The sequence below is a fragment of the Panulirus ornatus genome, chromosome 55 (assembly GCF_036320965.1).
Source record: "Panulirus ornatus isolate Po-2019 chromosome 55, ASM3632096v1, whole genome shotgun sequence".
Lineage (NCBI taxonomy): Eukaryota > Metazoa > Arthropoda > Malacostraca > Decapoda > Palinuridae > Panulirus > Panulirus ornatus.
The window spans coordinates 18,410,210-18,437,230 of NC_092278.1; the positions used below are offsets into that span (position 1 = coordinate 18,410,210).

Here is a 27,021-nt window from a genome sequence, read left to right on the forward strand (position 1 = left end):
AACTCCTTTGTTATGGGGTAATTGCTTTGATAAAATGGATAAAAGGCATTACCATTAGTTTGCATTAGGCAAAAACAAATACTTTATGTGAAAAAACTGTGTAAAAGACCTTAGAGTAATAGAATCTGTTAACCCTACCTTCCAAGAATACTAGGAGTGACAATTGCTTCAACCAAAGAAGAAAATAGCTGGATGCATTCTACAGCTCCTTGAGACACGAGTGATCATATTTTCAGATATTCAGGAAGATTCAGTGAAGTCTTCAACAGAAAGTATTAGCAACAGTTATGTCACTTGGTATACTAGTTGATAGTCATGCTTTTTAGTGGCTATAAAATTGGTTGACAGACCACAGACAAGATTAGCGAATGACAATCAAGCCATAAAATGTTTATATGTAACAAGTGGAGTGCTGCAAGGGTAAGTCTTGGAACCAAGTGTCTCACCAATGTATCATGATTGTTTTGGTAATGTTCTGTGTTGCACTATAACACTACAGGAACAGTTATTAGGCAGGAAACAGAATATTGATGTTAGATCAACTTGCTAGACTTATGGCACAGGAAAATGTTTGTGCTGATGGTGTGAGAAAAGCAGAGGTAATATGCAGTATTGCAACATTCCACAAATATACCAACACACACACACACACACACACACACACACACACACACACACACACACACCCATCTCTGGTCACATATATGGTTAATGCTTGACTAAATGAAAAAAAAAGATGAAGATGAGGGACATAGAGGGTTGTCACTAGAACTCCATATAGGATAAATGTTATGGAGGCAGAGATGTTCAAACTGTGTGAGTATATACTAAACTGAAATTAGAATATGAATCTCTAGAGTGGTTACTCCTCTTGAGGAGATGCACAGATTTGTTATAGAGGATCAATTGGAAGGCAACAAATATTTTTCTTAATTTCAGCAGAGGGATAGCAGCTGTAGGTTACCCACATGAGTAGAGATGAGGAAGAGAGAAGACATGATATAACCTTTTAATTTCTCGTTACTTGGTAGTATCAGTAACGAGTATTTCTTTTAAAATTAGGAGAAACTGGTCTTGCAAATGTCAGAAGAAAATCAAAAGGAGAGAAAAGGGAAAGGAGATATGAAAAGATACTGATTGCCATGTAGTTTTGGATTATTGAAACGGTGAAAAAATGGCAAATTCAGAGAGCATGAAAGTATCAAAGAAAGGAGATTGAAAGATGGACTTACATGAAAGCAAAAGGCTCAACCCAAATGCAGAAAAAGGTGATTACATACAAACAGAACATACACAGTTTACCTAATGTACTTATTGCATTTGACAGTTTTACTTTTGATGATTATTGATATTTCTTTCATCCAGATTCATTCATAGACTTGACTTAAAGGCATAAAACTTGAGTGAAAAAGTAATTGTTTTTATTATTATAAAAGTTGCATCAAAATTAGAATTGAAAAAAGATCAATTGTTATTCAAGCATTGGTTTTTATGAATACGTTTTTCTAAAACTCATAATTCTTTGTCAGGTGAGAAACTGGAGCAGCACAACATTAAAGATGGTTTGACAGTGCATCTAGTAATAAAGGGTGGGACAAGTGGAAGTGGAGGAATGCAGCCCAACAATCGTCCTACAGCCACCTCTGGTGGTAATTCTAATTCATCATCCGCAACTCCAAATACAGCTTCGAATAATCAGACCAATGCAGCTAATCCTTTTGCTGGATTGAGTGGCTTAGGTGCCTTGAGTATTGGAGGTCTTGGTGGATTAGGAAACATGGGAATAGGTACCCCAAATTTTCAGGAGCTACAGCACCGTATGCAGAGGGAAATGCTCAGTAATCCAGAAATGATGAGGCAGATAATGGATAATCCCTTCGTACAGCAACTGATGAATAACCCTGAATACATGCGTGCAATCATAACATCAAACCCACAGATGCAACAACTGATGGAGGTAAGTAATGGCAGAGTCATTTCATGGCTGTGCTAATCACACTACATGGTTGAGTGAAACCCCATTCTCCTGTATGGTACCATCACCTTGTTAAACTGTTGAAATTTCTCTGACGAAAAAACCATGAAAGGTCTTTACCAATCTTATCCAATGAATTAAACACCTGGATAACTGACATAGGCTAAAAGCCTGTAGCTTGTATAATACTCTCTGGAATGTGATATCCATAGAGGTAAGTTTTGCATTTCTGCATATAGTTGAATTGTAGGCGATTTAGGTGCATTGGGTTATGGCTCTGGGAGCTCATCTTTGTGGTTTAGGGTTTCTGTTTGCTGGTGTTGGATATGTAAGGGGCCAGTTTAGGGAGGCCTTGTGGATAGTTGTTCATTGAAATTTGAGTCATTAGAAAGTTTTTCTCCAAATTTTATTTGGTAATGCTTTGGAGAAAGTTCAGCTTTCATTTGCTCAGAAACCAGCGTAAGATTTTTATAAGGTACGTGCTCAAAAAATAACAATAACTTTGTAGTTACTTGATTTTAATTGATCTGCGTTAAGTAATCTGGTTTAACTGATGTGGGTGTTACATGTTCCTTTTGTATTTGTTAGGTCCAAAAAGCTGAATCATTTAAAATTCATTAACTTTGTAGTTGGTTTGAAGAATCTCCCCCTCTTTTTACAGAAACATTGAAGATAGAATAAGTTACTAACTTTGCCTAGATATATTAGATAGATTTATTCATCTCGTTAGCTCTGAATTAAATATAAACAAATGAAATGAGGGGAAAACACCTGTGACATGGGGAAATAGAATGGAAGAATTCTGGAGAGAAAGAAACTGAAGAATATGTGGAATAATGTATTCAAGGGAGGCATGAAAGGACTGGGATAAGTGGTGACTTTTGCGAGGCTACCCCGATGCGAGTTCCCAGAGGGAACAGTTGTCAGGTATAGATAGATAGATAGTTCATGACAAAACTGCTACCTACATCTTTTAATTTTCTCCTTTCTATCATGTCCTTATGTTAGTTTTAAAAAAAATTAAATTTTTTTTTGTCTTATTCTTTTGTTATCTTTTCCCCCGTTTGCCTTCATAATTCATAATTCTCTAACTAGTTAAAATCTGTCTCTATTTCCATTTTCTCCCCTTCTCTGTTTGTGCCTCTCTCCATTCCCTTCTTTTCTAATCCATTTTCTATTTGCAAATCATGATCATTGCATTTTGATTCTAGGAGCAGTAAAATAATGTTTTTAACTCCATAGCGCAATCCAGAAATATCTCACATGCTGAACAACCCAGAGATGTTGAGGCAGACAATGGAATTGGCCCGTAATCCTGCTATGTTGCAAGAACTCATGAGATCTCATGACCGAGCCCTTTCCAACCTCGAATCCATTCCAGGTTAGTTGTTATGGCTTTTTAGCATGTTGTTGATTGTGAAGGTGTACAAGTGTGACAAATTTTATTTTAGGGTATTCTTTGGATTTGCTTTTTTCTTAGTGTATTATTATTTGATCCTTGAATAACAGGTGACTTTCAAAAACTTGAACATGATATGGATAAAGAAAGTGTCTTCAAACTCTGTTCCCCATTATGATATTAAAGAAATACATGTAAAAGTAAGGGTTATGTTAAAAAAAGAGCTGAGCTAACACATTATAGTGTGGTAGTACAAAGGTTTAGTTAACACTTAGATTCCCAGAGGAGTAGTGGAGGAATGGGGTGATTTGGAGGTTGTGGATCATGTTCATAAACTTTGCTTTTGCAAAGGATATGTACAGAATGGCGAACTTACATACTCTCTTCCCCTGTCTATACTTATTCAGTCAATCCTTCAAATGCCACATATTGTTGTAAGACATTTTGTTTCCTACACATTCACCCTCTTTACTTTTTGATATAGGGACAGTGCCACACATCCATACATCACAGTTGGGATTACTCTATCTTTAAATGTTTTCATCTTTGCCTTCATAATATTTGTTGTGGAAAGATGGAGTAAAAGGCAAATAAGAGGTAAAGTGGAGATGGAGTGTGTTAAATGTTGGGTGGAGAATTTGAGGTGCTATAGTTGAAGTTGGACTTTACATTTAAGTACAATCACTTCGAGAATTTCTCTTTCACAGGTGGTTATAGTGCCCTACAGAGAATGTACAGAGATATTCAAGAACCCATGTTGAATGCTGCACAAGAGCAGTTTGGTTCAAATCCCTTTGCATCACTCGTTGGCAACAACAGTGCCAATGGTAAGAGCTGGACAAAAGCTATTGATTGATTAGAGTTTTTGTTAGTACCATCATATTGTAGTTAGCATTAGTCAAAAATTTCAGTAACAATTTGACCTTAACTTGAATCTTGGAGTTTTAAACAGTGTTCATCATTTTTTGTTTGATCTTATCTTTCATTGTCCCCTTTCAGTTGATTCTGCCCAGGCTGGTCGTGAAAACAGTGACCCACTGCCAAATCCATGGGCACCACGTGGTTCAACTCCTGGTGCCTCTACAACAGCTACGTCTTCACCCAATACTAGTACCTCCAATACTAGTTCTACTCAAAACACCACTTCCTCAACTTCTTCCACCTCCACAACCCCAGGTTTGGGGGGATTAGGGGTAGCTGGAATGTTGCAAAGTCCTGGAATGCAATCCCTAATGCAGCAGATGATGGAGAATCCACAGCTCATGTCATCCATGATCAATGCCCCATACACTCAAGCTATGTTCCAGGTTAGTATTTCCTTGCATGCCTATCCCCTCCTGCATATACTGGCGCCTATAAAATCTTTTTCACTCCATCCTTCCACCATCAGTTAGATCTCCCACTTCTCAGTGTTCCCTCCATCTCTGACACATATATCCTCTTTGTTAACGTTTCCTCACTCATTCTCTCCATGTCCAAACCATTTCAACACACCCTCGTCTGCTCTCTCAACCACACTATTACCACACATCTCTCTTACCCTTTCATTACTCACTTGACAAACCACCTCACACCACATATTGTACTCAAACATTTCATTTCCAACACATCCACCTTCCTTTGTACAACCCAATTCAGAGCCCATGCCTTGTAACCATATGATATTGTTGGAACTACTATTCTTTCAAACATATCCATTTTTGCTCTTCCAAATAATGTTCTCACTTTTCACACATATTTCATCGCTCCCATAACCTTTGCCCCATCCCCCACTGTACAACTCATTTCCACTTCTGTGGTTTCACTGCCAAGTCCACTCCCAGATACCTGAAAACACTTAACTTTTTATAATTTTCTCCATTCAAACTTACATCCCAGCTAACATCCCTCAATCCTGCTGAACTTAATAACCTTGCTTTTATTCACATTAACTCTCAACTTTCTCCTTTCACACTCTCTTCCAGACTCAGTCGCCAACTTCTGCAGTTTCTCTCTTGAATCTGCCATCAGTGCAATATCATCGGCAAACAACAAGTGACTCTCTTCCGAGGCCCTCTCATCCCCAACAGAATGCATACTCGTCCTTCTCTCCAAGATTCTTGCATTTACCTCCCTCCCCACCCCATCCATAAACAAATTAAACATCCAGTTTTATATATTGAACAACGTTTTTGATATATTCTCTGGAATTCAGTTAAATTTAATTATTCTGTCTCTGTTCCTAACTGTAGTTTTTTTTTATCATAGGATGCTTTATTTAACTTCTCTGTTGTCATGCATAAAATTTCATATCTTAGACTGCTTAGTTCATATCTTAGACTGTTGTAGTTGTTCCTGATAGTTTATGTGCTCCAGTCATTCTCTTGCCTTGTAAAGTGTTTCTAAGTTTTCTTTAGCTTACTGAAACATTGGCACATAAGAAGGTTAACCTCTTTGGTTACCTTGAGGTAGACATTTATGATGCTTATTGATATGTCGCAGATTTTGGTTTTTTATATTTTTTAACATGTTTTTGCTCATAAGTATTTGTTTACTAATATTATTTACACAAAATAGTCAGTCTCACACCAGCATCAGCATTATCTGTGTTGAGTTGTGTTTTACTTTAGCATAAATTTGGATATCCTAACATCTGTAATTCATGTTCCAATTAATGTGGGCTATATGTAATCAGAGCTTTTAGGAATAAGCCCAGATTAACTCTCATCTTAATTTGACCTGGTTGATTGCTGAAAAGAATAGATAACTGATTAAATGAGTAAGTTTTCTATAAACTGTAAACTACAATGACCTCTCCGTGAATGATCGAAACACATCTAAAGGAATGAGCTTCATTTCAGTTTCCCATTTGATTTTAAACCTAATACTAGGGGTGAATGAAGTTAATGGGTTGAAAAACAACAAATGACCCCCATTTATTTTCTAAAACAGTGGAAATATAATCAACATATGTTTTAGTTTTTTAGAAGTTTTTAGTTCTGAAAGGTAGCCATTTATAATGAATAGTGTAAGAGAGTGATAAGAAAATAATTTGTGAAATGTAACAGTTTGAATTATATTTTTTTACAGAACCTGGCAGCCAACCCAGAATTAGCTCAACAGATTATTGGTTCAAATCCCCTGTTTGCTGGCAATCCAGTCCTGCAGGAGCAGTTGCGAACCATGTTGCCTACTTTCCTGAATCAGTTACAAAATCCAGAAGTTCAGAGCTTTATGACAAATCCTCAGGTAAGGGAAGCTTGAGAATTTACATTTCATATGAACTTTATCTGAAAAGATATTATGAAAATATTTTCGTTTTGAAAAATTTAAGCTTAGATGGTTTTATGGAAGGTGCTGTGTAGCTCCATATTTTTATTTGTACTCAACCTGGCTCTCTTCATTCTATGCATGACCTGTTTTGTTCTTGTAGGCCTCCCCAGTACAGGATCCACTGTACTGATATGTCATGTCTTAGGTAGTTACCAATATATGGTGTATCAGTGCATGGTTTTCATGTATGTAGTGTCCATGAAAAAATAGGTAATATAGATAGGAAAGGCATTTAAAGTTTCAGAGACCACATGTAGCAATAGTAAAATAGTGAGCGATCATTAAAGGAAGTAATTGTTCACTAGTGAGTGGCTGTATTCACCAAGGCAGTCAACCTGGCTCACATTGCTATAGGATGGTGATGCAACCCACATTCTTACATTGGAAGATTGCAATATAACATCCTTAGAGCTCCTATGTTTGTGAGTAGAATATGCCCAAGTGATTCTTATGCATATGGCAAGAAGAAGAGCAGAAGCTTTAGTTTAGAGTTTTTTCATTCATTTTCGCCATTTCCTGCTTTAGCGAGGTAGCCTCAAGAACAGATGACTGAGCCTCAGATGGAAAAATCCTCACTTGGCCCCCATCTCTGTTCCTTTTTCTGGAAAAGTAAGATAGGAGGGGAGGATTTCCAGCCCCCTGCTCCCACCCCATTTAGTTGCCTTCTATGAAACGTAGGGAACACATGGGAAGTATTCTTTCTCCCCTATCTCCAGGGATAAGTTTAGAAATATAATGAGATATTGTGCAATGCTTTTATGCAAGTCAAAGTAGTCTGCATTGATTAATCAAATCAATTTAACATTCCAATAAGAATGATTGTTATTCAGCAGAGGGGTAAGTGTATTTAGCTATCTTTGGACAGTTTCTTAAACATATGTTGTTACATGAAAGCCAGGTAATTGCAGCATGATGTCAGTTTCACTCCTTCATGCCCTCCTCTACCCTTGACATGCAAGACCCTTTTCCTTTTGGATAAGTGTTATAGTACGATTTACTTAAATATAATATTTATGGTTTAGTCTAGTATCACTGCTGCAGTGTTCTCCTTTGTAACTCTCCTGGGCATAATGGGATGGCTTAAGAGCTAGGTAATTTCAGACAAAGATAGAGATAAGATACCCAACACGTGGACACTAACATACCAAACATGAACCTCATGATTGCTAGACACAAACTGGTGGTTATGATGCATTATCACTTTATTGTCAAACATTTGATTAGTGCTGTTGGTGCATGACTTAACATAGTACACATACTGAGGTCTCTACAAGAGACATGAAATGAATTTTGCAGTAAGTTAAGGCAGTGGCCCTCTCGTGTCATAATTTTGGCACAAACTTTATTTCACTTATGAAAATATTTAATAATGCACTCAAATTACCTTATATCTCAAAGAAAATTCAGTCTTTAGCCTTGAAATTTATACAATTATTTCCCTGCATCAATAGAACTGGATTGCATAAGACCCATGAATAGCTTTTATTATTTTGCCTCTTATAGAAAGGTTTAATCTGAAAATTAACCTGTTTTTGCTGTGTAAGAAAGCTTACCTTGGAAATTACCCCACCTCATAGTGCAAGTAAATTTTCTCTGTTGACCATGAAACTTATGTAGTTCTTTCCCAGCATATGATGATTTGGATTGCACAAGACTCATACCTCTAGTTATATTTTTATGCCACTTGTGAAAAGGTTTAACCTCATTCCCAATAAGTATGCTGTGTTGCAGGCAAAACGTGTTCCATGGGTCACTTTTTAGTTGACCTGTACCAAACATATTTGCAGGCCCTAGCTGCTGTGGCTCAGATTCAAAGTGGTTTAGAACAATTAAGACAAACCTCACCAGGTCTATTCAGCTCAATGGGGCTAAACTTACCGCCAGTAATCTCACAAGGAGGTAGCACAAATCAATCAACAACAACAACTACAAGCAACTCGACTACTACCACATCTACAACTCCTAGTAGCACATCCACATCCTCAACATCAAGCAGTTTGCCTGGACTTGTTCCTGGTACTGATGCTTTTGCAAACCTTATGTCTACTATGGTAAGTATATAGAGATATGATGTTGCATATGAGTTATAGTTGCCAGTTTTTCTGATTTCCCTTACTGGTACTCCTTCCCACTTGTTTACATTTTGCTAACCCCCAGTGTCTCATTTATCTCACCCTTTGAACCTCCTCAGTCAAAGAAACATTATTTTTATTTCTTCAAGTGGAATTGTGCATTTTCTTACCTCTAGTTACAATAATTTGATTCAGTCTTTTGAAGTTTTGATAGTGTAGAATCACAAATGTATCAAGTCACGTAAAAGGATGTTGGAAAAAATTACAATTTGAATAAAGCTTAGAATAGATATAATTGTGGATCATTCTAAAGCTGATTTGCTTGTATGCTAGTGATATTCAGACTGCAGGTAGGAGTACTTTGTAGGTATCCACTGACCAAGGAGGTTTAATGCCAGTACTACCTGCCTAGGTATTGAAAGGGTTAATGACGGCTGTGTTGCAAGCCAGCAATTCCCAGGTAGCTGTCTTTTATTTTTGGCTTACCCACACTTAAACTGTTGGCATTTTGTCCAAGAACATACAGTCACTTCTTATATAACACTTAAGTCACATAAATCATTCTTTGTATCTCTTGATTTTTCAGCAGAGATTTTTTTTTTTTTTTTTGTCGCTGTCTCCTGCGTTTGCGAGGTAGCGCAAGGAAACAGACGAAAGAAATGGCCCAACCCCCCCCCCATACACATGTATATACATACGTCCACACACGCAAATATACATACCTACACAGCTTTCCATGGTTTACCCCAGACGCTTCACATGCCTTGATTCAATCCACTGACAGCACGTCAACCCCGGTATACCACATCGCTCCAATTCACTCTATTCCTTGCCCTCCTTTCACCCTCCTGCATGTTCAGGCCCCGATCACACAAAATCTTTTTCACTCCATCTTTCCACCTCCAATTTGGTCTCCCTCTTCTCCTTGCTCCTTCCACCTCCGACACATATATCCTCTTGGTCAATCTTTCCTCACTCATCCTCTCCATGTGCCCAAACCACTTCAAAACACCCTCTTCTGCTCTCTCAACCACGCTCTTTTTATTTCCACACATCTCTCTTACCCTTACGTTACTCACTCGATCAAACCACCTCACACCACACATTGTCCTCAAACATCTCATTTCCAGCACATCCATCCTCCTGCGCACAACTCTATCCATAGCCCACGCCTCGCAACCATACAACATTGTTGGAACCACTATTCCTTCAACCATACCCATTTTTGCTTTCCGAGATAATGTTCTCGACTTCCACACATTCTTCAAGGCCCCCAGAATTTTCGCCCCCTCCCCCACCCTATGATCCACTTCCGCTTCCATGGTTCCATCCGCTGCCAGATCCACTCCCAGATATCTAAAACACTTCACTTCCTCCAGTTTTTCTCCATTCAAACTCACCTCCCAACTTACTTGACCCTCAACCCTACTGTACCTAATAACCTTGCTCTTATTCACATTTACTCTTAACTTTCTTCTTCCACACACTTTACCAAACTCAGTCACCAGCTTCTGCAGTTTCTCACATGAATCAGCCACCAGCGCTGTATCATCAGCGAACAACAACTGACTCACTTCCCAAGCTCTCTCATCCCCAACAGACTTCATACTTGCCCCTCTTTCCAAAACTCTTGCATTTACCTCCCTAACAACCCCATCCATAAACAAATTAAACAACCATGGAGACATCACACACCCCTGCCGCAAACCTACATTCACTGAGAACCAATCACTTTCCTCTCTTCCTACACGTACACATGCCTTACATCCTCGATAAAAACTTTTCACTGCTTCTAACAACTTTCCTCCCACACCGTATATTCAGCAGAGATATATTCCTCATATCTCTGAAATTATTCTTTAGTGTAATAAAAAGATTAGCTCTTTTGGGGATCCTCTCAAAAGAGGAATCTGATTTTTGTACATCAGAAGCAAATAGCTAAGGTAGTAAGCCACAGTTATACTTTAGTAGATGCTTTTTATTTTATCTGTGTGGTTGCCAACCTTGGTAGTAGTTCAGGAAACAAGTAGAGTGGCAAGTTAGATTGAAGATTCCTCTCTTCATCAAACCATAGTTCAACCATGTTTATGTATATTTGAATTTCTGACAATAATAGCACAAGGTTTCCCATAATGTTCTTTCATCTGTCAACAGTCCCAGGCTTTAACTGGTGGTGGTGGTGGTGGTGGTGGTGGTAACCCTGAGCAACAATATGCTTCACAACTTGAACAATTATCTGCAATGGGATTCATTAATCGGGAAGCAAACCTACAAGGTAAGTGTCAATAATGTTTTTTATATGAAATGTGTATGAAGTTAAGGGAAAAATGATGGTTGAGAAATGGATTATGTAATATCTTAAAAGTACATTTAAGTTTAGAAAATCTGTTGTAAGAGAGGTATGTAGTTGTTAGCGTATCTTTTTATTTTCAAGAAATGCATATGTTAAGGAAAATTTATCCATGAGAAATGGGATGTGTGGTGTCTTAAAAGCCCAGTTTATTTTGAATATTCTGTCATGGGAGAAGCGTGACCTTTTTTGTGATTACTACAATACAGCAGGAAACCCCAATCAGGAGGTAAATGACCATATCGTTTGCATTGATAGTGTGATGTTTAGGGTTGAGTAAGAAGTGAGGAAAATGTGCTGGAGGTTGGCATCGCTGAGAGGTAGGACAAGATCAAGAGTCTGTATAGTGAGTGTAGTTTTTATAAGAACCTGCAACAATTGGAGTTGAAGGCTTTGACGAGTTACCAGGGGCAGTTATTTGTAGCTTCAGTGATCTGAAGATGATATAGGAGAAGGTTAAGGAGGAGCATTTTCTGAGTGGGGCTGTGTTGACAAATCAGGAATAATTTCTAAAGTTGCTGGGCCTTTGATCCCTTCTTAATCCTTTTGTTCCATGTACATATAAAAGGGATTAATGAGCTTTAATCTTTAATGTAAATGCACAGGTTAAAGTTCATGAAACGAGTAGTTGCAGCTCAGGCTGCCACTGGGAAGTCTAGTAATGACACACAGTTGTTGTGTAGAGCAGAGATAGAGTTTCTTTTATTTTCTTTGAGGTAAAGTGATGGGGAATCCAGCCTGGAACCCTGTAGGGTAATGTCAGTGGAGAGAGGAACCCACCACAGTGGCAGAGAGAGAATCCATCCAACTGGTTGATTTGACATCATGTTGTTTGGAGTAAAGGGCTGTACAGAGTTATTACATCACTTGGGCAGAGCAGCCCTGGTCAAATGTTGCTATTGCCTGATGCCCCAAGTATGCAGATGTTGATAGGAGGGCTGCTGTCATGAGCAGTGTCATTTTTTGGATTAAGCCAGCAGTTACTTGCAAAATTGATAGTTAAATGCCAGGCAGGTGATTAACACTTTAGACAGGGCAAAGCATCAACTGAGCTCAGCCTCTAACCTTACTTTGTTTCATTTGAAAATTAGTCAAATGAAATGGCAGGTACTCTCTAGGTACAGGTGGATAAATGGTTTAACACAGTGTACTGAAATACAAGCCATGTGTAGGTGTCCAAGGCACTTGTTTAAAGTATGACCCCTTTAGCCTCCACTTCCATGAACGTCCTCTTTGTCTTGACTTACTTGTTGTAGGTTTCCATCTATAATGCTTCTGCTGCACTCATTAAGCTAGTAGCTTCCATCAGGTGAGACTAGAGGTCAAGAGGTATGGAGATATTGTGTGTCCTGTTGCACTATGATCTGTTTTTCCATCCATCCATAATTTAGTTGCCACAGGACAGCTGCAAAATACGTTTTCCAGTTTTATTAGACTTTGATGGGAGAAATTTTAGAGAAAAATAGAAAGCCACGGGACAGCTGCAAAATACGTTTTCCAGTTTTATTAGACTTTGATGGGAGAATATTTTAAGAGAAAAATAGAAAGCATAATTGAAAGTCACTGCTTCACTCTGAGATGATTTGATTACTGTGCATGAATGGCACCACCTTAACTGGTAACACTTTGAGCAAGGAGGCATCTTTGACAAAACGTTATTGTTGGCGGTGGATGGAAAAAAATTTCAGTTACCAAGGAATTTCCTCTCTGAAAGGAGCCCACTTTTTCTGCTACCCCTTGAAGTGTAGTCTTTAGTTGCAGGAACCAATAAAAAGGGATTCTAGGGTTACATGATGATGACAATCTCAGTTATGTATGTTACTTAAGGTTCAAATGGTTGTTTCATCAACACAGCATGCATAAGACAAGAAAGTTCATCATAGATTTTGTAGTCATAGGTGAAAGTTAGTGCTCATGATAAAGAAAGGAAAATTATGCAGGGCCCCAGTTGATAGATATGCATTATTCTTGTTAAACAGGGAGGGAAGACTAGAATAGTTATAGATGACTTTTAGGCACAGAAAACATGTAACAAGACAGTAGCCTGGGAAAGATATCAGAAGTATGTTTGGAAACCTATTGATCTTGAGAAATTTTAACCCTCATAGAAACTGTGGAAAAGTTTGAAGTTTTGTTATAACTTACAAAGGTGTCACCTAGATTAGCTTGATAGGTATGGGGAAATAGTGTGGTTCTCAGTTCCATGAATTTCAATTTTGTTGTTTTCACTGTAAGTAAAATGTTGATAAATAAAAACCTTAAGTATGAATTATGTATGTGTGTATATATGTATGTAATATATACATACAATCTAGAAACAATCATGACTATTAACTTAGATAATAGAAAAAATTGGTTGATCAAAAAAAATGGTTGTGTATTTGGAATTGCCATCTGATACATAAATGCTTGAGATCACCTTTGGTTGAAAACATTCAGCTTTTGCAGGTAATTGTTGAATGAGAGTGAATTGTGTTTTTTATATACTTTTTCTAAATAGTTCTCTTCAGTGAGTTCTTACCTAATGCATGAATTGATTGTTAATTACATATTTGAGAAGTACAGGAGAAAATAGTGGGAAGAGATATTGAAGAATTTTAACTTTAAAATCTGACATGGAAGTCGCATGATTGCGATAATAGAGAAATTTACTGAGCTCTCAAATGCTTGCATTTGCTTTTGGTTCAAAAGATTTGGCTAATAGTGCATGGCATGTTAGATTTTATTTTTCTTAAAATTTTCCAGCACAGTTATCTTCAGTAGGTTCATGCTTAATGCATAAATTAATCTGCATATTCAAAAATTACACAAGAAAATAGCTATAAAGTTGTAATTCTTACTTTGTACCTGAGTGATTGCAGTTGCCTTCATCTTGAACCCGTCAGTGATTTGGTAAATTGTATATTTCGTGTATGTTTTTTAACTCATATTCAGCAAAAAAGGGAGCAGATCTTACCTGGCATTTGAATACTGACTATTGCCTTTGGTTCGAAATATTTAGCTTATATACAGCTGATATGATAAAGTAAATTGTAGTTTTTATGTTTTTTCTACACTTTTCAAAGTAGGTTCATACATAATGCATGAATTATGATTATGTTCATATTCAAACAAAATTTAGGAGAAATAGCTGAATGTAGGTCAAAGTCTTACCTAACACCTAAACACTTGTTATTGCCTTTGGTTCAAAGCACTCAACACAGTCAGTGAAGGTACAGTAAATTGTATAATTCATATATTTTTTCTACACAGTTCTCCTTTGTAAGGTCATTCCTAATGCATGAATTAATGATTATCGAAGTATTCTGAAAAATATGGAAGAAAATAGCTGAAAGAGATGGATGTATTACCTTTCACGCAAATGCTTGTGATTGCACTTGGTTCAAAATATTCAACTCATAATCAGTGAATGATATGGAAAATTGTATTTGTTATATATTTTTCCTGCATAGCTCTCTTTGATATGTTCTTACATGCTGCATGAATTAATGATTATGTACATATTCGTAAAGATATATTAGAAGATTATGCTTAGCCGCCCAAATTCTCATATTGTTGATTTATGATAGTTAATTGTATTTTTCGTATACTTATCTACAAAATTCTACAAAATACATGATCTGATTATACATACACATCCAGAAAAATATAGGAGAAAATAGTGGGAGGATGTGGAAGTCTTAATCAGCTCCCAAATGTTTATGACTGCTTTCAGCTGAAAGCGACTTATACTCAGTGTCTTATGTGGCAAATTATACAGTGCTTCTGCTGTTGTGCACTTACATAATGTTGATATATATATATATATATATATATATATATATATATATATATATATATATATATATATATATATATATATATGTATGTATATATATATATATATATATATATATATATATATATATATATATATATATATATATGTATATATATATATATTATCCCCGGGGATAGGGGAGAAAGAATACTTCCCACGTATTTCCCTGCGTGTCGTAGAAGGCGACTAAAAGGGGAGGGAGCGGGGGCTGGAAATCCTCCCCTCCTTCTTTTTTTTTTCTTTTTTTTTTTTCCAAAAGAAGGAACAGAGAAGGAGGCTTGGTGAGGCTATTCCCTCAAAGGCCCAGTCCTCTGTTCTTAACGCTACCTCGCTAACGCGGGAAATGGCAAATAGTATGAAAGAAAGAAAAGATGTATATATGAAATTTTTTGTATTTTACAAGATTTTAGACTCATAAGTTTCATTGTTTAGTTTTGAAATTTCTTTTAACTGTCCAAGTAGTGTAAGTGAATTTATTCTGTCTGCAGCTCTTATCGCTACTTTTGGTGATGTCAACGCTGCAGTAGAGAGGCTATTGGCCCGGCTAGATCCCCAAAGCTAAGGCAACGCCATTATTGTAATTTAGCCCCAGAAGATTCCTGTTCCTGTATGAGTTTTCTCTTGTCTGTGTGGGTATATATAATGTCAGTTTAGGTCCTTTAATTATTGTTTCTTTCAGTTCTTGTGAATGAAACAGATGTCACTTTCCATATGTTTTCAGATTTTGGCATTATATTTTCTGAGATTTACATAATAATTATTATATGTTAAGAAAATCATGTTCATGAATATTTGCCATTGTTTTGTGAAGGTCATTAGGTATGTGGTTTATTACCATAATTCATATCAGTAGTGTGAGAAAGTCATGTGTCATCATAATGTAGGATTTCCTGTGTACACACATGGCATTACATATTCATAAAGGTTACAAGGGAGTGTTTTATTCTTGGTAGTTGGAGATTTGTATTGAAAGTTTACTTGTGATTGTAAAGCATACTTCGTGAAAAAGACATGTTACAGATAAATACTGATATCCAGTGGGAGATGCATGTGAATTTTCCAGACATTTTTTGAATAATGAAATTTTTGAAGTTTCTATTTATAATTTATTGGTTTCTCTTGAATGCATGACAGTATGGTGTGCAATTTAGTGTTCTTATGAATGTCTTGACATGGGAAACAGCAGTTAAGTATAATGATAAATAAATAGATAATACATTGTATTTTTTTATTATGCTTAATCACTGTTTCCCACCTCAGCGAGGTAGCACTAAGAAACAGATGAAGAATGTCCCATCCACTCATGTGTGTATACATATATATATATATATATATATATATATATATATATATATATATATATATATATATATATATATATTCTTTTTTTTTTTTTTTTTATACTTTGTCGCTGTCTCCCGCGTTTGCGAGGTAGCGCAAGGAAACAGACGAAAGAAATGGCCCAACCCCCCCCCCATACACATGTACATACACACGTCCACACACGCAAATATACACACCTACACAGCCTTCCATGGTTTACCCCAGACGCTTCACATGCCTTGATTCAATCCACTGACAGCACGTCAACCCCTGTATACCACATCGCTCCAATTCACTCTATTCCTTGCCCTCCTTTCACCCTCCTGCATGTTCAGGCCCCGATCACACAAAATCTTTTTCACTCCATCTTTCCACCTCCAATTTGGTCTCCCTCTTCTCCTCGCTCCCTCCACCTCCGACACATATATCCTCTTGGTCAATCTTTCCTCACTCATTCTCTCCATGTGCCCAAACCATTTCAAAACACCCTCTTCTGCTCTCTCAACCACGCTCTTTTTATTTCCACACATCTCTCTTACCCTTACGTTACTTACTCGATCAAACCACCTCACACCACACATTGTCCTCAAACATCTCATTTCCAGCACATCCATCCTCCTGCGCACAACTCTATCCATAGCCCACGCCTCGCAACCATACAACATTGTTGGAACCACTATTCCTTCAAACATACTCATTTTTGCTTTCCGAGATAATGTTCTCGACTTCCACACATTTTTCAAGGCTCCCAAAATTTTCGCCCCCTCCCCCACCCTATGATCCACTTCCGCTTCCATGGTTCCATCCGCTGCCAGATCCACTCCCAGATATCTAAAACACTTCACTTCCTCCAGTTTTTCTCCATTCAAACTCACCTCCCAATTGACTTGACCCTCAACCCTACTGTACCTAATAACCTTGCTCTTATTCACATTTACTCTTAACTTTCTTCTTCCACACACTTTACCAAACTCAGTCACCAGCTTCTGCAGTTTCTCACATGAATCAGCCACCAGCGCTGTATCATCAGCGAACAACAACTGACTCACTTCCCAAGCTCTCTCATCCCCAACAGACTTCATACTTGCCCCTCTTTCCAGGACTCTTGCATTTACCTCCCTAACAACCCCATCCATAAACAAATTAAACAACCATGGAGACATCACACACCCCTGCCGCAAACCTACATTCACTGAGAACCAATCACCTTTTTTTTTTTTTTTTTTTTTTTTTTTTTTTTTTTTTTTTTTTGCCGCTGTCTCCCGCGTTTGCGAGGTAGCGCAAGGAAACAGACGAAAGAAATGGCCCAACCCACCCCCATACACATGCACATACACACGTCCACACACGCAAATATACATACCTACACAGCCCTCCATGGCCCACCCCAGACGCCTCACATGCCTTGATCCAATCCACTGACAGCACGTCAACCCCGGTATACCACATCGCTCCAATTCACTCTATTCCTTGCCCTCCTTTCACCCTCCTGCATGTTCAGGCCCCGATCACACAAAATCTTTTTTACTCCATCTTTCCACCTCCAATTTGGTCTCCCTCTTCTCCTCGTTCCCTCCACCTCCGACACATATATCCTCTTGGTCAATCTTTCCTCACTCATTTTCTCCATGTGACCAAACCATTTCAAAACACCCTCTTCTGCTCTCTCAACCACGTTCTTTTTATTTCCACACATCTCTCTTACCCTTACGTTACTTACTCGATCAAACCACCTCACTCCACACATTGTCCTCAAACATCTCATTTCCAGCACATCCATCCTCCTGCGCACAACTCTATCCATAGTCCACGCCTCGCAACCATACAACATTGTTGGAACCACTATTCCTTCAAACATACCCATTTTTATATATATATATATATATATACATGCACATATACATACACATACACAGACATATACATATGTACACTGCACATATTCATGCTTGCCTTCAGCCATTTCTGGCGCTACCCCACCCCACAGGAAACAGCATTGCTACCCCATGCTTCAGCAAGGTAGCACCAGGAAAACAGACAAAAACAGGCAACATTCATTCACACTCAGTCTCTAACTGTCATGTGTAATGCACCAAAACCACAGCTCCCTGTCCACATCCAGACCCCACAGACCTTTCTGTGGTTCACCCCAGATGCTTCACATGCCGTGGTTCAGTTCATTGAGAGCATGTCGACCCCGATATACCACATCATTCCAATTCACTCTGTTCCTTGCATGCCTGTCACCTTCCTCTATGTTCAGGCCTCGATTGCACAAAATCTTTTTCACTCCATCCTTTCTCCTCCTGTTTGGTCTCTCGCTTCTCCTTGTTCCCTTCTCCTCTGATACATATATCCTCTTTGCCCATCTTTCCTCACTCATTCTCTCCATATGTCCAAACCATTCAACACACCCTCTTCTGCTCTCTCAACCACACTTTTTATTTCCCCACATCTCTTTTACCCTTTCATTACTTACTTGATCAAACCACCTCACACCACATATTGTCCCCCAAACACTTCATTTCCAACACATCCGCCCACCTTTGTACAACCGTATCTGTAGCCCATGCCTTGCAACCATATATCATTGTTGGAAGTGCTATTCCTTCAAATATACCCTTTTTTCTCTCCAAGCTAATGTTCATTCCTTCCACACATTCTTCATCACTCCCAGAATCTTCGCCCCCCTCCCCCACCCTATGATTCACTTCCGCTTTCATGGTTCCATTCACTGCTAAGTCCACTCCCAGATATCTAAAACTCTTCACTTCCTCCAATTTTTCTCCATTCAGTCTTACATATCAATTGCTTGTCCCTCAACCTTACTGAACCTAATAATATTGCTCTTATTCACATTTATGTAACTTTTTCCTTTCACACACTTTACCAAACTCACTCACCAGCTTCTGCAGTTTCTCACCTGAATCAACCACCAGCGCTGCATCATCAGCGAACAACAACTGACTCACTTCCCAAGCCCTCTCATCCATAACAGACTGCATACATGCCCCTCTCTCTACAACTTGCATTCACCTCCCTAACAACCTCATCCATAAACAAATTAAACAACTATGGAGACATCATGCCCCCTGCTGCAAACCGACTCACTGGGAACCAATCATTTTCCTTTCTTCCTACTCGTATTATGCCTTACATTCCTGGGATAGGGGAGAAAGAATATTTCCCATGTATTCCCTCTGTGTCGTAGAAGGTGACTGAAAGGGGGGGGGGGGTTAGTGGAGGGGCTGGAAATCCTCCCCTCCAGTTTTTACTTTTCCAAAAGAAGGAACAGAGAAGGGGGCTAAGTGAGGATTTTCCCTCAAAGGCTTGGTTCTCTGTTTTTGATGCTACCTCGCTAAAGTGGGAAATGGCAAATATGTATTTATTATTTATTGTACTTTGTTGCTGTCTCCCGCATTAGGGAGGTAGCACAAGGAAACAGACGAAAGAATGGCCCAACCCACCCACATACACATGTATACACATATACGTCCACACATGCACATATACATACCTATACATCTCAACGTATACATATATATACACACTCAGACGTATACATATATACTTGTACATAATTCATACTGTCTGCCCTTATTCATTCCTGTCGCCACCCCGCCACACATGAAATGACAACCCCCTCCCCCTGCATGTGTGCGAGGTAGCGCTAGGAAAAGACAACAAAGGCCACATTTGTTCACACTCAGTCTATAGCCCTCATGTATAATGCACCGAAACTACAGCTCCCTTTCCACATCCAGGCCCCACAAAACTTTCCATGGTTTACCCCAGACACTTCACATGCCCTGGTTCAATCCATTGACTGCACATTGACCCCAGTATACCACATCGTTCCAAATCACTCTATTCCTTGCACGCCTTTTACCCTCCTGCATGTTCAGGCCCTGATCACTCAAAATCTTTTTCACTCCATCTTTCCACCTCCAGTTTGGTCTCCAACTTCTCGTTCCCTCCACCTCTGACACATATATCCTCTTTGTCAATCTTTCCTCACTCATTCTCTCCATGTAACCAAACCATTTCAAAACACCCTCTTCTGCTCACTCAACCACACTCTTTCTATTACCACACATCTCTCTTACCCTTTCATTACTTACTTGATCAAACCACCTCACACCACATATTGTCCCCAGGCATCTCATTTCCAGCACATCCACCCTCCTCTGCACAACTCTCTCTATAGCCCACGCCTCGCAACTGTATAACATTGTTAGAACTACTATTCCTTCAAATATGTATGAAAGAAAAATATATATATGTATTTATATATAAAGAATTTTTTTCTATACATATTTGCCATTTCCCACTTTAGTGTGGTTGCAAGAACAGATGACTGAGCCTCAGAGGAAAAAATCCTCACTTGGCCAGCATCTCTGTTCCTTCTTTTGGAAAAGTAAAACAGGAGGGAAGGATTTCCAGCCCCTTACTCCCACTCCTTTTAGTCTCATTCTACAACATGCAACTAATACATGGGAAGTATTCTTTCTCCGTTATCTCCAGAATGTGTGGAAAGAGAGAACATTATCTCACAGAGCAAAAGTGGGTATGTTTGAAGGAATAGTAATTCCAAAAGTATTGTTTGGTTGCAAAGCATAGGCTGTAGATAGGGTTGTGCAGAGGAGAGTGGATGTGTTGGAAATGATATGTTTGAGGAAATTATATGGTATGAGTTGGTTTGATCAAGTAAGGAATGAAAGGGTAAGAGATGTGTGGTATTAAAATGAGTGTGGTTGAGAGGGCAGAAGAGGGTGTGTTGAAATGCTTTGGACATATAGGCGGAATGAGTGAAGGAAGGTTGACAAATAGGATATATGTGTCAGAGGTGGAGGGAACAAGTAGAAGTGGGAGACCAAATTGGAGGTGGAAGGATGGAGTGAAAAATATTTTGAGCGATCAGGGCCTGAGCATGCAGGAGGGTGAAAGGCTTGCTAGGAATAGAGTGAATTGGAACGATGTGGTATACTGGGGTTGATGTGCTGTCAGTGGACTGAACCAGGGCATGTGTGAGTGAGGTAGTATCAAGAATAGATGACTAAACCTTGAAGAAATCCTTACTTGGCTCCTTGCCCTGTTTCTTCTTTTGGAAAGTAGTGCAGGAGGGGAGGATTTCCATCCACTTGCTCCTGCTCATCTTAGTCACCTTTTATGACAAGCAGGGAATATGTGGGCAGTATTCTTTCTTCCCAATCCCCAGGGTTATATATATGTTTGTGTGTGTGTGTGTATTCTTGTGTTTGATTAGTTTGAGTTTTATTAAATTATTCTTTTCGGTGATACATGATATGATGCTACACTGAAATTATTTTGTTTCGTATATGAGGATTCTGTAATACAGCGAGTCCCTGCTGTTTTAGCACCCAGCCCTTAAGACTTGAAATCTAGATGCTGCTAGGATCTGTATGTTATGTACATGATGAAATAAATCCTCCTTTTTACTATATAATTCTTTAGATTGCAAAATTCAGTAACAGCTTTGCTCTTTTACATGTAGCATGGTCCTTATATATATGTTTAGACTAAAGATACATGTAATATAGCTTAAAGCCAAAAATGTGTATTGCAGAAATGGGAATTCCTTCAAGGAAGAAAGATATATTTTTCACATTAATATGAACTAGTATAATAAGTGTGTGCTTGTGAACATGTGTGCTGTTTCTATCTAGAGAACATGTCACTGTCTTATATTGGTTTTGAGGTTGACATACATGAATAAAGGAAAGTATCCAGTTTAGAATTTCTTTCATGTAAACTTTTCAGAAGATGGATAATCTTATTGATGCTTTATGTTATTTCAAAGTGACATAGAAATAAAAAGCACATATTCGCTCTTTATGGTGTAAATAAATTAAATTACCAAGTCCTGGACACCTTGACAATATTTAGATGCTTATATATGAGAGGCATTTTCTTGTCTAGAAATTTGTATATATTTTCTACTTTTAATAGGGAAAAAATAATCATATTTTTGGTCAGTATGGTTGAAAAACAATTGTATATTACATTAGCACTCTCTTGGAGCGTTTGTCCTACTGACCTTCTGTTATAACTTCATTTTGCTGTTTAAATGTACACAGTGAGGTTTCTTACTGTTGGGTTGTCAACTTCTATAGTTTAATTAAATATAGATAGCCTTCTCAGTGCAATTTTACTTAAAAGCCTCAGTATTTCACCAGAATTTTGATGTAATTTAAGATGAGAAATTATAAGGATGTCACCACATGTTTCTGTGTACTGTGTTCAGCTATTTAGTAAACTGTAACTTACAGGTTGAACATATGGGCAATGAACATTGAGTGAATGAATAGGTTTATAGTTTGCAAAAGAAGGTTGTAGTTTTAATTTCATGTATTTGTTTTGGAAGAAGTTTGACTTAATTCTTTGTTACAGACAAGAGCAAAATAATCCATTTTTAAAAACTTAATGCTAACTTTTAGCTAGAAGTATCAGTCTTCATATGTATTATTCAGGGAAAGATGAAGCCATATTTTAAGTCATCTCAGAAAATACTTAGTTTTATCACCAGGTTCCACTGTCCACATTCATAATACTTTTTATTGCAGCTGTCATTTTAGTAAATTTTACCCTGTAAGCACAGCCTTAGATAATTCAGATGTTGTCAGGGGTTGCACAGATCAACTTTTGTAAAGAATAAAGAAAAATGAGGTAGGAGATACTTATCTATACTTCTATGTGGAGTGCTGCTCAAGCTGTTCCCAGCTGGTGTGCCAGATCTTGGGTTATATTCCATCATTTCACTCTTTCACACACTTTTTTTTTTACACAACTAGTAATGCAAGCTGGTGATTTTAACCCTAACCCTGACACACCAGCATATCTTTCCCTAGTGTCAAATACTTATCACTTCAAGGCATTACTCTAATCAGATGCTCCAGCTGCACACTGCACTTCATTCATCCATGGAAGACTATTCAGTGCATTGGACATGCAGCAACCTCTCAGACAGTAACTCTTAGAACCCATTCACAAAACCTCTGACCTACAGCCCAGATACCCAACAGACAACACAAAATGCTCAATTTTACTTCTTGCATAACACACCCTATTGCTCCACATATCCCCAGACAAACTAAACATACTGCATTTTTATACCAGTAGCATCAGAAACAAACACTGTCAGATTCAACCAGTTCTGAGAACACAGCATCCACATAGTCATCCAAGATGTATAAGTCCTCCCACCCTTATTTCTACAACTACTCAGCCATAAAACAGACAACAAAACATGGAGTTCTCATAACACTTGCCTGCCAAACCAAACCATTCCCCAGCACCTCTGACTGTAAAACAGTTCAGACAGTGACAGCTCCATAGAAATACAATCAGTAAGAAGAAAACTTCACAGTTTTAACTACAACATAATCAACACCTACATATCTCCCCTTTCCATATGCCCTTCCAGATATAGTCCCCTGCTGCAAAACTTGACCAGCATACACAACAATTATCTCTGTGGAGACTTCACTGGTCACGTTCCCACTTGGCTCTGTGCTTACACCCAGGTTTCTTGTGGTGAATTGCTCATAAACTAACTGCAGTCTTTCAATATCCCCAAGCTGCTAGCCAACCAGACTCTTAGCCCACCACCTACCGCAGCTGCCATCACTGGACATCCATTATCTGCCCACCAGCCCTTCCTTTACACACATACTCCATGGAGCATGCTACATGAACTGTCCCTCTGACCACCTACCCATTTTGGTAACATCCCCCCACCCCAATCCATTTTCCCATGATCACCATTTCCTGTGTTAGCTTGGTAGCACCCAAAACAGATGAAGGAAGGCCATGTTTGCTCACATCTATTCTCTAGCTGGCGTAATGCCCTGAAACCTTGGCTCCCTATCCACAACCAGTCCACTCAAATCTTTTCATGGTTTACCTTGCTTGCTTCTCGTACCTTGGTGCAGTCCATTGATAACCACCAAAAAGATTTATGCAAACTACAGGAAAGCAGACTAGCCAGCCTTTACACAGTATATGAAGGCAAAGCTTCAAAACTTAAGTGTAGATGATTTTCCATCCCTAAATCATTCTCTCTCTCTTCATCAATCTCTCCAGCCAAGCCAGTAAAAAGCACTTACCACAAGGACATAGACTGAAATATGATCAAGTTTATCTCCACAATTACACACTTCATGAATTTAAAGAAAACAACTCAGGTAGAATCTTTCACCGTTAGTAGGAATCAAAAACCAAACCCAAACTCTGATTATTGCCATCACCAACCTATTTATTGAAAGGCAAACTTCAGATTGTCACTCCTTCCTCAACACAGTGAACTACAAGACACAGCAACCAGCTCTGACATTTGTTGAAAAAGATTCATATTTACAGCACTAATTTAGCCCCCACTAGTGAAGTACTTTTGATCCACAATTGACATCACTTCTCCCAAAGAACACAAACACAATAAATCAGACTGCTCAAAAAATCAACCTTAAGTCAGCCTTCTCCCTTTAAAGAAAAGTTATGAAAAAAACACATATTCTATCCAGAAACATCTGCTCATCCACCCTTCACTCCCACGGACACAAGCAGTGCAATTAGAACCTTAATTCATTGACTGGATATCCCACATATGGAATACTGTACGTGTGGGAATTAACTGTGAGTATCCTGTGTGTGGAATCTTGTTCTTAAAAAGTCTGTGTGGCCTTAGGGATATTAATTATTTAGAATTCCATTATTGGCATCTCAGAGGGTATTCCATACATTAGACTATTTTTTTCTGCTTGATTGGCCAGTAACCTTCACAGTGCTGAAGCATACGTTATAACGACTTTGCCTTGTGTGAGCCCTTTCAGAAAACTCGAATTATCCCATGTATTTTTTTAAGTGACTGACATGACACAGACAAATATGCCCTAGTCAAGGCCATCTTGGGTGAAAGAAAAATGCAGGAAAGAAAGAAGTTAATCAGGGCTCTGCAACTCTGCAAGTTTTTGCAGACCTCACTCTAAAATAAGGAAGATTACATAAAGAGGGAAAGACAGAGGAAGGATGAGAGCTTAGGTGTTTAAGGAGATATATTTGACTTGGACATGAAAGAGGAGAGCGATAGTGAATCAAGTGGATGTAGTTTTCACAAAGATGTGGAAGAACGAAGGTAGGAGGAAGAAGAGCATGACACTGCCAGCAGTTTGGGCTACAAAGACCCCTGTCTCAGTGTAGGGAGGGAAGGTGCTTTGTTACATTTGCCATTTGCATCTTGGTCATAAACAGATGCAACCAACTTCTCTTTCACACAGTTTGTTTGTGGTCATGGTCATCAACAGATGCAACCAACTTCTCTTTCACACAGTTTGTTTGTGGTAGAGGTAATTCAGGTATGAAAGCTGTCATTGAGGCTTCTGTGGAGCTGGACTATTTCTTTGAGTATTTTGATGGTGATATAATGGACATGATAGTGATTGAAACAACGTTATTATGGTTTTGAGAAGGAAACAGCTACCATTTCGAAGCAGCAGACTGTGTAAGTTCACTGACTCTCACAAGTTGAAACTTTTGTGTTTTGTGATGTAGGAAGTTACTGTATACATGATTTTCTAATATGCACTAGAAGAGACTAAAATCAATCATAATGTGGAATTAGATGTCTCAGGATCCATATTTTGTGATGTACCATGCAAAAAGCAGTCACTGAAAAAATAGATATAAAAATATATTCATATATATATATGTGGCTATATATATGGTTGCGAGGCGTGGGCTATGGATAGAGATGTGCGCAGGAGGATGGATGTGCTGGAAATGAGATGTTTGAGGACAATGTGTGGTGTGAGGTGGTTTGAGCGAGTAAGTAACGTAAGGGTAAGAGAGATGTGTGGAAATAAAAAGAGCGTGGTTGAGAGAGCAGAAGAGGGTGTTTTGAAATGGTTTGGGCACATGGAGAGAATGAGTGAGGAGAGATTGACCAAGAGGATATATGTGTCGGAGGTGGAGGGAACGAGGAGAAGAGGGAGACCAAATTGGAGGTGGAAAGATGGAGTGAAAAAGATTTTGTGTGATCGGGGCCTGAACATGCAGGAGGGTGAAAGGAGGGCAAGAAATAGAGTGAATTGGAGTCATGTGGTATACAGGGGTTGACGTGCTGTCAGTGGATTGAAGCAAGGCATGTGAAGCGTCTGGGGTAAACCATGGAAAGCTGTGTAGGTATGTATATTTGCGTGTGTGGACGTGTGTATGTACATGTGTATGGGGGGGGGGGGGTTGGGCCATTTCTTTCGTCTGTTTCCTTGCGCTACCTCGCAAACGCGGGAGACAGCGACAAAGTATAAAAAAAAAAAAAAAAAAAAAAAAAAAATATATGTGGCGATCTTCCCTCAGTGGTGAACTAGGGCATGTGAAGTGGCAGGAGGAAACCATGGAAAGGTTTGTGGGGTCTGGTTTTGGTTATGGGGCTGTGGTTTCCATGCATTGCACATCATAGCTAGAGATCGACTGTGAGCAAATGCGGCCTCTCTTCATCTGTTCTTGGTGCTACCTCGCTGACAAGAAATAGCAAACAAGTATAATGGTTAATTCTCATGGCAGATAAGCTGTTGGCAATCTCTAGTGTAGACGTGATCTAGCTCTTGAAAAGGTTAAGAGAGAGACCTTTTGATTCGTTAAGTTCCTGCATAAGGGCCAGGTTAGTAGACAGTTTCTCCTCCATGCCAATGAGGGTGCCATCATTCAAGAACCAAATGTTCAATTCGCATGACAGTTTCTCTATAATTTCCTTGA

At 38.6% G+C, this 27,021-nt stretch overlaps 1 protein-coding gene across 1 annotated transcript in view; it reads left to right on the top strand.

The window, feature by feature from the left end:
* The window catches only part of Ubqn (ubiquilin), a 21,626-nt gene extending 5,370 nt beyond the window's left edge, over window positions 1-16,256 (top strand). Inside the window, exons 3-10 of the mRNA XM_071692918.1 lie at window positions 1,530-1,957; window positions 3,218-3,356; window positions 4,082-4,201; window positions 4,374-4,681; window positions 6,444-6,602; window positions 8,474-8,737; window positions 10,913-11,033; window positions 15,417-16,256. Coding sequence (XP_071549019.1) covers window positions 1,530-1,957; window positions 3,218-3,356; window positions 4,082-4,201; window positions 4,374-4,681; window positions 6,444-6,602; window positions 8,474-8,737; window positions 10,913-11,033; window positions 15,417-15,490 — 1,613 coding nt within the window. The 3' untranslated portion in view covers window positions 15,491-16,256. The remainder of the gene's footprint in view (window positions 1-1,529; window positions 1,958-3,217; window positions 3,357-4,081; window positions 4,202-4,373; window positions 4,682-6,443; window positions 6,603-8,473; window positions 8,738-10,912; window positions 11,034-15,416) is intronic.
* Window positions 16,257-27,021: the final 10,765 nt, after the last annotated feature.